Raw genomic sequence first — 16392 nt, 5'->3', positions numbered from 1 at the left:
GGTCAATTAATAATAATTATCTACCTTATATTTTTTATGTAGGTACCAAAAAGCTACCATATAAAACTGGTAACTGTATTGTTCTATCAACTGAAACTCTAAGTGTGTATTATAACGCAGCACATTTATAATAATTAATATTAATTAAATACTTGTAACATGGTTATAAGTAGGTTTTGAGGATGTTATCTCTCGTGTCGCTGTCCATAATGGGGCATAATATAGCCTATTAAGATAATATACTTATTTAAATACTTACTTACTTTACGGAACACTTATCCAAATTTGCTAGATAGATTTAAAAAAATTGTTCCATATAGTTTTTCAATTAGGGAAGTCACTAGGAGTTATCAATTGTCATTATTTCTTTGTAGATATTTATTTGCTGTGCCGAGCATCTGTTCGTGCAAACATTGACGCGTTTCGCTATAAATTATTATTATTTGTATATTCTATACGTATATAATTATAATAGAGAAATGCCCGTACAATAATTAAGAAATAAATCTGTTGAGCCTCGACGGCAAACCAGTTTGCAGTGGACAACAACCGCCAGGTCGGGCGTATTCGTCCTGGATACATAAACCCCGAGCTAACAATAACTTATTAATATTAATGACCTTCACCGTCACATAAATTGGTCCATTTTTTCCCTTCTCGCGCTCGACATAAAGAAAATAAAGTATAATAATATTATTCGCCGAGGTTATGTTTTTTTTTTTTCATCAATATTTTTTTTGAAAATTAGATCCATCTTACCACAGGACGGACTTCGTTGTGTCGACTTCACACGCGCGCGCGCCGATTTACTGGTTGTCGGTAACCGATCCGGTATACGGTATAAAATATTATAAATATGATAATGCTATAGGTTCACGTGGATGTGCATATATATATATATATATATATTCAAATAATTATTACACGGGGCACGGCGATTTCCGAACGCCACTCGTACGGCGGTAGACGGCTATGCGTGGGACGGTTGCACTCTCCTCCTTAGGTACACTATAAAGTAGCATTAATTTAATTTCCTTCTTTATAATAACCGCCACGGGTCGTCCAGTATTGCAGTTGCTGCTAGCCCAGCACACATAGAAATAACCAAAGTGCAGGACTGATCTTACACACGTATAATATACATCGATAACCACAGCGGCGCTCCTGGTCGTGACCATTGTTGGAGTTGGTCGTTAGATCGCCGAGCAAACTATTATAATTATAATAACGATAATAATATAATATAGCATTATGCTTATTAAACGACATCCTATTTAATATTTACATTTTCTCATCATATTTCGAGCTCAGAAAACTCTCTAAAACGTTAATCCCGGGACTAGTGAGTTGTGTCCCAATAGGTCCTGACCTACCTGCTGCCTGTATTTAAATTGCATAACCAGAAATAGTTTCTAATGTGTCTTTTCGGTTTGTAAGACAACGATACTATTGATTAATATTCAAATATAGAAGCTCGGTCAAAAAACATTATGATTAATTGATTACTTTCTGAATGATTTGGTATTTTTTCCTCTCAAAACTAAATTATTAAACTTTTAAATCAAGAACTTTGGAAGCCGATATGGTATGATAGAATGTTTTGCGAATTTTATGTGTAAAATATGATTTCGATCGATAAGACCATATTCGTTTATTGAGAATTTTTTAAAAACACACTACTTTATTATTTACACTACATAAATCGTATTTATTTTTATTTTTATACATTGCATAAATGTATTAGTTATTTTTAAATAAAATATGTTAAATTATAATAGCTGTTATCATAGTAACTAGTTATGTAAAAAAGTTTAAACGAATCTACTTAATTTATGCATTAACTAAACCTTGCATTTAACTTTTAATATTTAAGGAATTCAAAACAATTATAATTATGTAATTAAATCTAGTTGAAGTAGTGTTACTGGACACCCTCTTCTTTCACGTTGTCCTGTCATGGTATTATATTTTTTTTTCAAATTTACTTATTGTAACTAATATTACAGATTGTAAATATATTTTTAATAAAAAAAAAGAAAAAATATATTTTCCAAATGTAGGTACTTTTATTATGCGGTACACAATTATACTTTGCACACGAATTTCAACTGTAGTGGTTTATTTTGTATTGTATTCATTATCTAGATAAAAATTGGATTTAAGACTGTATAAAAATAAACACTGTGTCGGGCTATAAATGTACGTTGTTATATTGTACCTATATAAGTTTATTATTAAAATAACTTTTGCATACAATTATGTCTGTATAAAATTGTTATGCGACACAGTAATACCAGATTAATCATTAAAAAAAAACAGTAAGTGAATAGTGAACCTGTGTGCGCCTGACTATATTAGGAAGAATAGATAAAATGATATTGAGCTATTTTGTGCGTGGAAGGTGGTTTGATATTAAAATACTTACTATACTATTAGTGTATATTATGTACACAAATCACTGTCGACAGTGAAAAAACGTTTAACGGATTAATCCGGCCAAAAACGGAACGTAGACGACGGCCTATGAGAAAATATTTCCAACTGTACATTTTTGGTTGCTAGAAAAAACCGGAAAGCAAAAAAATATACATTAGTTTTTAATCGCCCTAGGCCGTTTTACCGGTACAAAATTATACACCTAGAGCCATTAATTGTTTTCCCGTTGTAATAAAATATTATTACAACCGTATTACGTTTGCACAATATAATATTATAATAAATTATTATTTTCTATTATGAAACGGTATCCAGCCATTTTAATAATTGCACGCGACTATTTACACTTCTCTATAGTTATAGCATTTTACACAACAATGATTAGTCCAGTAAATGGTCTATGCTCTAGACGTTTTGTTTACTACTTATACTATTATTATTGTATACCAAAAACTCAAAAGTATTAAAGTTATAATTTATTCTGTCTTTAAAGCAATCAGAATGGCCAATACATTATTCTTTCGCCGGAGGTCTTTAACTCGTGTCCTCACGGCTCTCCTCTGCCCTTTAAGTTCAGCCGTCAATAATTATTGCGATGGTGCGCTGACTGGGATAGCGGAAAAGTACAGTACGTCTGTTAATATAATGCATATTTTAATATTTTATTATATACCTATATGTTTAATCATATTATAGCGGTGATCTAAATTCAACAGCAATTAAACTCATTCAACACGCTACGGCGGAAGAGGGAAATTAAACGCCACATAAACAATACTCAGAACGTGTTGAAAAAGTATAATTTATTGTATTTGAGATTTATTGGACGTGAACCACCAATTTTATTGGGGTAACTAGTTTATGCATTGTAAGTGACACGCACGACATTATGAAAAAAATGAACCACAGGATACATTTTTTTTTTTTTAAGATAATCACGCGAGTACGGTTATAGTAAATGCGGTAATTTATTCCTACATTAATATTTACAATGGACGTTAAAGTTTCGGTGTAAAAATGTCGTTGTAGCTTAAATGCACTGCGAGACCGCGATGACCGCGAGAAAACGACATGTTATTAAATGCGACTCCTTTTTACGATCGCGGTAATCGGCGGTTATGGGCTTTGTCCACCGGGCAACAGCTTATAGACCCCACCTGTATTATGTAAATTTCATAAGACTATAAATAGGCAAAAAAAAAAAATAATAATAATAATACTAATACAACATTAATGACTCACACAATAATAATAATACCGTGAGATTCCCTCCCACTCGAAAAAAAATATAATACATTTATATTTTAAAACAGCCAGACGGATTGGATTAATTTAAAATCAACAATTTTTGATTCTGCCGCGTTCTTCCATTAACTTTTCAATCGTTTTTCCCTTGTTGGTAAAATCTTATAATATCTATCTCGTGCGTAGATGTAGGTTAAAAGTGGCTCCACTGACCATATATGTATATTTATAGGTATTATGATATTTAATATGTATTGGTTTTCCGTTGACGTCGCCGCCACTATCGTTTGATGTGCATTTCAAACGAGACTCGAACGAATAAGCCACAAATGTGAAAATCTGACGGTCAACGTTTCAGCAATAAAATTACAATAATTCTAAACGTTTATTCAAAACCGTACACTTCTATTAACAGGTCAATGATTAAAATCCAAATTACACCAATATGACTCCATAGAAGAGTAGGCTGAAAGCTTTTAGGTTTTTCATTAATAACCACCTCGTTTAGTATTATTATTACTTTTTTATTAAACAAAAATATTATTATTTGTTGGCCTGTTTAAATGAGAAGAACATTTAGGACAGTTCTTAACCGAAGATACAGGTAAAGAAATGGTCCGATTAAATTTTTTTCTAAAAATAATCATTTGTATGATAATTTGTTGCGAACAATTTCAGCTAATATTTTACTTTTTTAAGTTGTAATACTGTGTTTTCTTGTAAATGGACGTAACTTGATCAAAGTGTGATCATTCACAAGGCCGATAAGGCGAGTTTTGGCGAGTTTTAAATTGTAGATTTTTAAGCAAATCTGTTTCACCAACTCCCTAGGTCTTAGATTGAATCTTCCGTCGTCCAATAAAGAAAACACCGGTATATGAAATGCAATACACAACCGAAAGTGAAAGCAAACCTCTGATCTCCAGTGTGGATCAACATCGTGCAAATAATATTGTTAATTTAATGATAATATAAACGCCACACAATCAACACTGTACCGCACTGTACACAATAGCTTTTAACTATTGCTGCCGGTGTTACATTTTTTTATAGCTTAAAATAATGGAGGAGAACGACCGGCTGGAACCTGTTGGCCCAGGGGGGGGGAGGAAAAAAAGGCCGTTGTCCGATTTGAATCGACTCCTGTGGAATTTGCGCCCAGAAGACACTATACTGATACCGCCGGTAATTATACAAAATCATTATAGTTATATTGTAATATTAGAAAGAACTGGATCGCTGACGCCACCGCCTGTACAAAAGAGTATTGTTTTTAGTTTTATTCGCATAAAACTTTTCTTTTTATCGCGCATGTTATAGCACGTACTATCCGCGGTGAATTAAAAAACTTAATTATAAAATAACGGAGTTCACTTTTATTTTTTCAACCGCCACACAAAATAATTACGTTACACGTCTCGCTCAACAGTAGACCTATTGAACAACAAAGTCTAGAAAACTAATTTTTCTAATTAACCGTTCTACACTACAATAAATCGAAATTGTATGTTTCAACAATGTGCTTATCTTTTATTATTAACAAAGTTAAATTTGAAGAAAAATACATTATTATTTGCATTACATAACAGCCTGTGTGTTGTGCGAGAATTTGAGGTTTGAATTTCACGGTTCCTTTAAATCATTTAATTTTGTTGGACTTTGTTTTTGCTTCATTGTTATATGCAGTACAGTCTGAACATAGAATAAACACATTTTTTAAATGTACTTTACAACAGTGTGTATTCAGTACACATGTAACATGGAAAAATAAATAGTGATGATATTCTTTTAGTTTTACTTTATAATATTTTACATTCGCTTGTGAGTAAGTAATCATTAGTGATATTCGTTAAAGATAAGTAGGTACTTCAAGCATTAGATACGCATTATATTGATTTTAAACCAATTTTAGTTAAGTATTTACATTAGATTATGAGAGATTTTTTACAAGAGTAATTGCTACGGTAGTAAAATCGGTCATTGGTAAAGCTTGTCCTTAAACATAAAATGATTACAAAGTAATAGTTTTTATAAGGAATCTAGAATACTTTTCAAAAGGGTCACGATATCTAAAAAGAGCCTAAAAATAGTTGTTTGGTGTGATTCAAATTTTTACTCAATAACAAATGATAACATTTTAAGAAGTACTTCCTATAAATTACATACTTTGATAAGTTAAATTCAAAGAGAATACGTGAGCGTACTTGGAAAATAAGGGATAATGTTTTTATCGGAATTTCGACAGTTTTTTACGGATTGAAGATATTACACTAATCAAGTACTACATAAAGTAGGTAACTATATTTGGGGGTTGGTTCAAAAATCTCTTTTTGAGAAACAGAGAGTCTATATTCGTTTTTGCCTTTTGGATATTTTCGGTAAAGTAAGAGACTAAAACAAAAAACTCTTTTATATAAGACACTATATCATTGACTCAATTTTTATCATAATAAACTGGATTCTTCAATCTCACAGTCCTTAGATACAGAAATGTAATTTAAATATTACAGCGTAATGCTGGGTTGCACAATAATTTATTGCTTATAAAAACCCCAGTTTAGTAACAATCACGCAATGGTCTATTAAATGGACATAGAAATCGTAAAAAGTCCATTTTGTGAATAATTAGATTTCAAAATCTGATGTCACGCTTGTTTAAGACAAATGCACAACTATCATCATCCTTGTTCCAAAGACAAAGATCAATCTAGTAAATATCAAATTGAATGCATCTACAAATTCGCTGGCCATTTTTGGGAAATTCCACTCGGAAATTACCCTGGAACAAAAATCGTATACGTTATTACACAAAAATTAATTTTTGTGTAATCCAACTGTGATATTTAGTTATATTTGAATAAAACTTTCATAATATGGGTATGAAATAATTAAAAATTGTGTTAAATATTTTATGGTTGTTACATAAAAAACATTCTTTTTTTACTAGCTATGTAACTAATATCGTTAATGTTATCATATTTTATAAATATAAAAGTTATTACATAATAGTTATTATTTTGGTATGTATTACCAAACAAGCTTAATTTAAAAAATATATTTTCCGATGTGAATTTTTCTTTTTGTTAGTTTATAAAACGGCTCAAAGGAGATTTTGAATATTTTAATGGAAGAAAACAACGCGCAAACATCAAACAAGCTTATTGTTAATACGTATATTAAATAAATAACTCGAGGATATTTTCATTGTCTTAGTAATTAATATTACAACACTAGAAAAATGTTAAGATATTATATAGGTTATTCTTGGAAATGAAAAATATGATAATGAACGTTATGTAGTAACAATAATTTTCCCAGGTTCAATAAAAAGCGAATAGGGCTCATAAAACCTTAAGGTTATAGGTGCTATTGTGCTCGTTACGTTTGACAGATAGGTACCTGCGTCATTCAAAACAACTTTTTCACTTCTACTCTTATAAACACAATAAGACCCTTTCACTTTTGTTGTCGATTGTTTAGTATATTATTATTTGTTTTTTCAATCTGATTATATGACAAGCAGAAATACCGAAAACCGTGACAGGACAATACAATATTATATTAAACTTTTCCAAACATACTTACGAAAACCAAGTTACTCGTGTTCGGAAAAAACACACAGGTTTGCACGAGTTGAACAAACGCCACATTTTCTTATTTAAACTTCTTCATTCAGATACGATTGAAATCATTATGATGTATCCCGTCTTCACCATGTTTTTGTTTAAAATGAATAGTTTTTTCGTTAAAACTTGTAGTTTGCTTTTTAATAAAAATAAAAGAACAAAACAGTAACATAAAATATTGAAAATGTGGCCTCATATCTCTTGGTAACATTAGATGGCTGTCATCATATGAATACTACCAAACTAATTTTTTTCAAGAAAAACACTACTTTTCTTTAATATAGAGTATGTCTCAGAATACGTGCACCAGTACTCGACTCTCAAGTATTCTGGTTTGGATGAAGTTAAAACTGATTTGAACCATTCTGTTTGGTGAGAATTTACTATATAAAAACAATTTAAGGTACTTTAAAAAAAAAAACCTGTTTTTAAAATTGGCAGTATATTTGTATACTTTTAATAAGTAATAACATAAAATATAATTTACTTTAATTACTATAAAGGCAAAAATCGTACTCTGGGCCATACTGTATACCTACATGTATTGTATTTCAAGGCAGGAGGTGATCGTGTAAATGCTATACACACTGGAAGCGTTTGGCTCCCGCTGAGGTTTCTAATGCACGACGTGTTAAACTTGTAGTTAAGTCAGGTTTGTCCGCAATAACTTTAACACCGGCGCGTTAGGTGGTGCACATAAATTTAAATCACACTCAGTAAATTTCATAGACTACTTACCGATTTCGTCCAACTCATTGACAAGGCTTTAATACTGAAACCGTGAGTAACAAAAAAAAAAAAATAATCAGTTAACGCTTAAATTCCCATTATTTTCCTTTATGGTACCATATTATACTAATTATTATTTGTCTATGAAACATACCTGATCAAATCTATTTCAGCGAAGAAGTGCACAGTTTTAGTCATCTATACAAAATTAAAGATAATCTATTCAATCTACACTTTGACACGATATAATAATTATGAGGTAATATTATATTATACAATACATATATTATTGAGAGTTATATACATAAATTGTTATATTAATTCTAGCGATGGCGTCCAAATAATAATATTATTATGCTGGGATAACGTTAAATAATATATACGTGGCGGTCTTCGACCTTTCGGTATTTGATTTACACGTCTCCAAAAACTCGTTTGTTTACCGCCGCCGAATACAAAGCGGCTTTACCATTGTCTTGTCCCGTCGTTTTTTTATTATTTCGGTTTTATGCAAATATCGTGTCCACATAATCGTATCGTTAAACCTATCTGTTTATGTTTTTTTCCCAGTCGGTACGTCACTGTGCGGTACACGAACGGCACCAGCTGCAGTCAACGCTGATGGTAATACGGGCAAAAAAAAAGTTAAAACAACAGCTCTTTCAAAACAAATCTGGATTTTTTGGAACAGCGCCTTTTCCGACTTTTGGTCTTCTTGCGCGGTAAAACATAATCAAGTACTCGTCAAAAAAATATTATATAAACACAGAACTCAGTACAGAATGGTTGAGTCTGAACTTCCAAGTTACTGAATTTATTGCACTGTAATCAGTAATGTAAATTGACTGATTCGACCGCATGTGTTTTAGAGTAATTTTAAATCTTCTGAATATTTAGCAGCTTATGGTAAAAATTTTCGCTTGCAATACATTAATGTAAATTTACATAATTTTTCAGTTATGGATATTGAAATAGCAGAGATTAATTTTTTGTCGCCACTTTCTGTAATAAACATTACACTTTTTTAATCAATTACTATCTTTTGTCATTTATTTTTATACACTCTATGTTCTTAGTGCACTAAATACTAAAAAACATAATATCAACATTTATTATTTTACAGTTTCGAGAGAAATTCAGTCGCCATTACATGTTTTGTCCGATATGCATTTCAACCGAGTAGCTTTTGGCAATATAATGTTTTTCCGTGGTATAGATCTTACTTGCTAGGTATGCTAATAAGGCGCACAGGTTTTTTCTCGAGATACTGTTCTTGAAAATCCAACAAGTTTTTGTTTAAAGAGTTCGACGGCCAAGATAATCTTAACAGATATCTGAACTTGCTCTAGAAGTACACGCTCGGGTAGTCGATAAATCAGGTACAAGATATTATTATACACACTGTAAACTGTTGGTGCACATAGCAATGGAACACGCTATTTTGGTTTATCGCTACAATAATATCCGCTCATTATTCGTCGATAATATTCGTTGGTGTTATATTTCACTACGCCTTTATCTGATACACTGAAACCGACACCATTTAATACAAAATGCGTTTATAGTATAAACAGTAGAATTAAAATATTAAAAAAAAAAAACGGAAAATATATCCAACGGTTTAGTTTGAAAATGATCTATTATTATAATGTGTACATAATTTTCTTTAGAACTGTAATTACGTCAATAAATAAGTAAATAAATTGATGTAACAGCCATATTTATCGGGTTAAAATAGAGGTAATAGACATTGCAGAGCCAACTTTTCTATTGAACCAACGTTGAATTGACTAACATATTGCATTATTAAGATTTTTATTGAGATTCAATGTAAAAGTCGCAATATTCTTTACTGGTAACAAACTAACAACCCGTCTTGGAAACGAATGCATTTAGTAACTTCCTTCTTGAAGTTGGCAGCGATGTCCCTTAGGGGGTCACTTAAACTAAAATACGGGGTGATCCATTTAGCGTACCACACTATTTTTTTTTTTAAATAAAAATAATTCAAATATTGTAGTTATTTTTTTTGGGGGGGGGGAGACATTTAGTTTATGTTTTTTAGAATATCACACAATATTCAAATTTTTATATTTTTCGATTAATTGCAGAGCTCTATAAACTTTTGAAACTAAAACGGTAACGTATTTATTTTATTAATTTTCTAAATTACGAATAATTTACTAAACATTGCAATTGGAACCAATCTAAATAATTAAGTGATGTTAACTGAAATGTAATTTATAAATCACATATATTATAATAATTATTTTAAAACCAAAAATGATCACAATGTAGATGCCGCATAGTGATAGTATAGCATAGTCACAGCTGTTATAAACTGTGATAAATGTATGCTTAGTCAATTGTTTACATTTTGTCTATCACTGTAGGCGTTTAACGTTTAGGCCTGTCTGTGGATTCGCTAGAGTCGCTGTTGAATTCGTCCAGCCTATCTTGGATGTCCGAAAGCGTCATGTTTTTGGTTTCGAACAGAAATATGTAGGCACAAGTGGCCCATACCGCGTTAATCACAGTGAACAGAAAGTACATGTAATATACGCCGAACAAGTCAGCCACGGGCAAGTACATTTTGTTAGTGAAAAATGAGCCTAGCGATGAGACGATGGCCACTACGGCTACTGCTTTGGACTTAACGTTAGCCGGAAACATTTCACCGATCAGCGTTCCGACCACGACGCCTGACCCCATCGAATACGCCACCGAGAATAGTACCACGCAAACCGACGGTATCCAGTTGTACCCGGTGTCACGACCATCAGCGTCCGCGAACAAGTAAGATCCGTAGACCAGTGTAATGACGGCCAGTGCGGCGTGTGAATTGATCAAAAGCGGTCGGCGGCCGAACTTGTCGATCATGGGAGCGGCGATCAATGTGAACATGAGACGAACGGCAGCGACGACGGCCGCCACGTTTTCCGGTCGTACCAGGCTGTTCTCCGGCAAAGTAGTGGTCGAGTAAGCAACGATGCAACTGATGCCGCCGGCTCGTTGTGCAAAACAAGCAGCGACCACTAGAAACAGTGCCGTCCTGTTGCCGCTGTCGTCAAAAAGCTCATGGTACGTGGCCGGTTCCTTCATGTCTTCCAACACGCTGGCGGTCATCCGGTCCAGTTCGTGATGCACGTCCTGTCTTCCCCTGTACCAGGCCAACGCTTTACGGGCTTTCTCCGGGCGGTTCTTGGACAGCAAGTAGTACGGCGTCTCGGGCACGCGCACAATGGCCAGTAAATAAATCGCGCTTAACACTACACTGGCCGCGTTGGCCGTCGCATAGCTGATTCGCGGACCGACCGACATGGAAACCAGCATGCCCAACGCGTCAAATGCGGACAACGTCACGGTTAATCGGCCGCGTACGTGCTTGCTCGTTATCTCGGCGATGTAACCTGGTAACGTAACGTAAACGACGGACCTGCAAACGCCGGCTAAAAACCGACCGGTGAACACGGCGTAGGGTCCTAGAGGAACGTAGAGTACGCCGAAAGAAAATACCAACAAACCGCCCAACGTCAGCAAACTACCTTTGCGGCCCAGATGATCGGCCATGCAGCCGACCGGAGCGGCGGACAACATGTTGGCCAAATCAAATGACGCTACGGCCCACGAATGATCTGACCGGCTAATCCACTCGCCCGGCGTGTCGCTGCCAGCGTCACGCTTGACTAATGCCCAAGAAGGCCAACCGGCCCACAAGCCCATTATGAATTCGGAAATCAACACTGAAAAAATATAATATAATATACACCGTTATTGCTTTAATAAAAGTTAGAAAATAAAAAACAACGATTTTGTTTTTGGGGTTAATCAGGAAATAATTTATGTATTTTACGTTGTTTGATCAAAGGAAAAATAATATTTCTTTATAACGAAACGCCTAGTCTATAATTATTAATGTTTTCGACTAAAGAAGTATTAGGGATATTTATTTCAGTCAGTTTTTGACATAAGTATTTGTGTACAGATTATAATTATTTATCGCTATTAAATCGGACATTAAGCATTTAAGCATATATTAAACATATATATATATATATATATATATAGGATATGCATTATCGGTATTTTATATACATAAGTAATTTACTGTGGAATTGACTTTCACGTTTGCACCGCGCCGACCAGATTAGAACTCGTTCCGTGGTCGTTAATTAAATATATTCCCAATGTTCGCTGCAGAAGTTGCATCCGACCAACTTATCAACTTATTAAATGATGATAATAATATTTAAAATATATATATATATACTGTCATGTTAATTGAATCTATACATATACGTAGTAAATTTCTTTGGCCGGCTAATCGTTGAAACGTTAATAGCATTTGGAATAATGTTAATAATTATTATTGGTGCCTCGTGGATTTAGATGGCCGACGGGCGTGCATTCTAAGTACGGTAAACGGCGTCAAGTGCTATCGCCGAAGGACTTAAATAACAAAATATATTACTCGTCTGCGTTATTATACCGAATGTGACGGCGTACACGACACGCCTGTAGGTCATCCCACACGTGTTGTTAGGGTTGTCGTCGACGCCGTATCGCTGTGATCTGACCAACACGAAACAACGACTATGGCCATTTTTGCATACCGTGTGTACCGTTTGACGATATTAATACGGTTTTGTTGAGACTTAGGTGGGACCGTTTCCCGAGCAACTGGTAACAGTACCGCTAAAAAAACATTGTAGAAAAATTGTCAAAACAAAATAGGCCCAACGTACATTGATTATTCTATCCGTTAACTAGTAACTGGACACCAAAAATATTCACTAGAGACTGCGCTAGTTCACACCGAGCGTTGACCTGGAAAATGTTTAAATTTATTCTACCGAACATATTGACGCTGATTAAAAACGTTGGGTCATTCGAGCTTATAACTCTAATATACCGGTTAGATGTCCGTTTCGTATCGTACTGAAGGTTTTAATTGTAGAAATTTTGTAAATAAACGCAGCAATGGATAAATTAGCGACCGAATACGATTTAAAAAAAAAATAGCACAAGCAGACGAAACTAAAGGGAACCATAGTTTCTTATCTCCACTAAATATAGTTTACGGGTATTCATGCATTGAGGTATTTGGCGGATCATCAATTCAGTTTTATCCATTGGTCCTTAATAGGCCCTCCTTTTGTATAAATTGTTCCTGGAAAGCTCGATCCATTTTTGAAGCACCTAATAGAACGATCAGACGTAGAAGCGGCGAGAGAAAGACATCGCTCTAGAAGACATTCTTAACTTTCGATATGATGATAGAAAAATGGCTGCTATGAACATAGCTCTAAAGGAAATGAGGGAGATAAATTAATTAAAGAAACGTTATCAGACATTATTATTAATGCTGCAAATTGAAAATTTGCTATTCAAAAGCAGTGTGGTTTTGTATTTTTGGTATTAACGAGTTTTGCGCACAAAGGCGGTCTAGTCGAATGGCGCGCTCGCTAATAAAGTGCGCAATGCTGCCGAGTCATATGGTAAAAGCGTTGGTTTTACTGTCAGTTTGGTATTATATTTCAAGGGCTCACATTAGGATGTTGTAAACTATTGGTTTTATAATACGCCGGTCGTACGCGGATACGCATACCGATGTGAATTCTAGTTCCGGTTTGCGTGTGTACTTGAGCTTCTTAATATTTGATAAGAACCTCGTGCACCTCCGGTAGCGTCCACTTGGAAAACCCAATAGTTTCGTCCGAAACGAACGCGAGCGGAAGACGGCGACGAGTTTCATAAAACATTATCGTTTAACGTCATAAATACAAGAAGAAAAAAAAAACCGAAGAAAATGGAATGTGAAAGACGGTGCGAGAGGGGCGTGAAAGGGAGAGCTTATGAATTTTTACGATCCACGGAATCGTAAAAGAGAATCGTTGCATCGTTTCCAATCTCCGGATTAGATTCTCCGGGCATAAAAATTTCATAACAATAAAAAGATACGACTACGAACCGACGACGGTAGATTCATAAGTCTATACTTTGGGCTTATATCCATATATACCGCGTAGAAATCGGCTACACATAATAATACAATACACCAATAACACCCGGAGTTGGAATATGGAGTCATTTCTCGTATCAGCTAGCAGGACTCGCAGCTGAGTCTAGTGGATATTAAATTGTTAGTTCTATGTTTGAGCATACAGCACGATAAATTATTTCGAAATCCGGTATAATACTTTTATTTACTTTTCCGTGAACTTAACATTAAGTTAACCATTTTAGTAGTGGGAAAAAGTCAAATAAAAATCGCAATTTAACTGTCTTAGTGTCGAATTATTTTGAAAATGCTTGTGGAAATCTATTACACGGTTCACGGTTATTTTTTAAGGAATATGATTTTGCCGTCGTTAAAATACTAGCAAACGAATTGTTTAATAACTTAATTAACTAGAACTCGTGAAGTACACATTGATCTCTGAAGAAATACACCATGTATTATTTATATACCTTTTACATAAAAAAGAATATACTATTGACAAGACGTGTCATTATGATACATATTGTAGTTTACATAGTATATTTTTATATTTATGTTTTTTTGTTTTTATTTATACACTACACTTTCAGTAACTGTTGAAAATCAATGTTGTAACGCGATAAATTGATGCAAATATAGTTCATAATTTTTTTATGATCGTATATCTGCAAATAAATTATTATTACAGTTTAAACGATGACCCGTTTAAAAGTACATAAGTCGCGTGACTAAAGCGCATTGCGTTTCGAGTGTATGTTTTGTAAAACGCACTTCGTTATCGCATTATTGCGAACGTTCACGATTAACCCTCTTTGCAGTGCATTGATGACGACATAGACTTCACATGTTGTTTATTGTAACGATTACCCATAAATAATTGTACTTTACTTAATTTCTAATGTGTCTTACCGGTTGCCGACTAGAGATAACGTGTTGAACAATCAACGGGACAGATATTTAAAAAAAAAAGTCTACTAGTATAAGTCGAAGTGACAGACAGTCGTTGGATGTATGAAGTATCACCATATAGGATAATGCTAAAAGTTTGACAACTATAGTCGTATTAAACCATCTCATGGTGGCAGCGTTGGGCCTTCGTGGCCTGTTAAGCTACATGTATTCATACCAACTGTGCATCAGCCGCAGAGTAGACTAATGAATCTGTTCTGTGTACTAGCTAAACTTTGTAACAGGTACAATGTACCTGTAATCTTTATTAATATTTATGTGGCATGTGTATTGTGTACATGCTATGCTTAAAGTAAAGGTGCTTATCTCGAGCAAGATTTCGTGACCAAATTTCGTTCGTCATTTTGAGTGCTCTATAGATACCGTTTCTGTTTGCAACTCCAGATATGTATTTTCTATCTACATTTTATACGTTCCGTCCAGACGTTATTGGATCGTAGGGAAGTTATTACGGTGGATAACGCACCGATGTAGAACAACAAAAGAAAAACGCGTTCATATATTCTCTAAAACGCGCACACGCCCGCTTAAAGAAGAAAACCCTTACCGATGAATATTAATCCCGTGGAAAAACAAAGAGGGTTCGTCCCGAACGAGAAAATAAAACCCGCCCGCTCGTCGTACATTATTATAATATTGAAAAGTCGACGGATTTAGTATTCTCTATTTTCAAAAATAACAATAATGGTGTATTACCATGTTCGTGGAAACTTTCTTCCGCTTCACAGACGATAGTCTTTTTTACACAAATGCCAAAATAGACCTCGTCATCCTGGTTGATTTAAAAAAAAAAAAAATGTAATGTATGCTAAACATCAATTTAAAACGTTATCGAAAACATAGTTTTCGTTAAACTCAAAACCATATACGTTTATATAAATGTCATAAATACAAAAAAGAGCTTAAAGTAAACAAGTAGGCATTATAAATAATATGGATTAATTTTTCAGGAACTAGTGAAATGTTATTTAAACCACTGATTTCAGGAATTTAACGCAGGGTTTCTGGTAAGGTTGCACGTGCTGCTGGCTGCGCATATAATAAATGTACTTGATGATAATAATTCCAAAAAAAGTTCTAAATTAAATGATTAATCGTCATTCCGTCGAGCTTAATCTGTTTCAAACATTAGTACCAAATGTGAAAATGAAAAATATTAAAAGTTAACAAGCTCTACGTACTTAATGTAGTTATGATTTAATTAAAATATTAGCTTTGGGCTCATTCTGGGGCTATTTGTCATTTTTATTTTAAGTCGCCCCAGGGAAAGTATATTAGTTAAATATAACTTTAATATTAAAACAAACTTTTAACATATTATAATTCTTTTATAATAATCAGTTATGTGTATAATTTAACTAAAACGTCGGTTATATAATTGTACGT

At 33.8% G+C, this 16392-nt stretch overlaps 1 protein-coding gene across 1 annotated transcript; it reads right to left on the bottom strand.

Annotated features, from left to right (window-relative positions):
* Positions 1-10433: 10433 nt before the first annotated feature.
* Positions 10434-11768, bottom strand: LOC126839318 (facilitated trehalose transporter Tret1-like). The gene has a single exon (XM_050574583.1). It carries the CDS (start codon positions 11757-11759, stop codon positions 10434-10436), a length of 1326 nt encoding a protein of 441 aa, XP_050430540.1. The 5' UTR covers positions 11760-11768.
* Between the last annotated feature and the right edge of the window lie 4624 nt (positions 11769-16392).

Source organism: Adelges cooleyi, unplaced genomic scaffold (assembly GCF_023614345.1).
Source record: "Adelges cooleyi isolate 19-005CV unplaced genomic scaffold, UGA_ACOO_1.1 ACOO_flye_CR_arks_rails_tigmint_CR_PRNA_30, whole genome shotgun sequence".
NCBI classification, from domain to species: domain Eukaryota; kingdom Metazoa; phylum Arthropoda; class Insecta; order Hemiptera; family Adelgidae; genus Adelges; species Adelges cooleyi.
The sequence above is the reverse complement of the archived record's forward strand: the minus strand, read 5'-3'. Positions and strand labels throughout refer to the sequence as shown.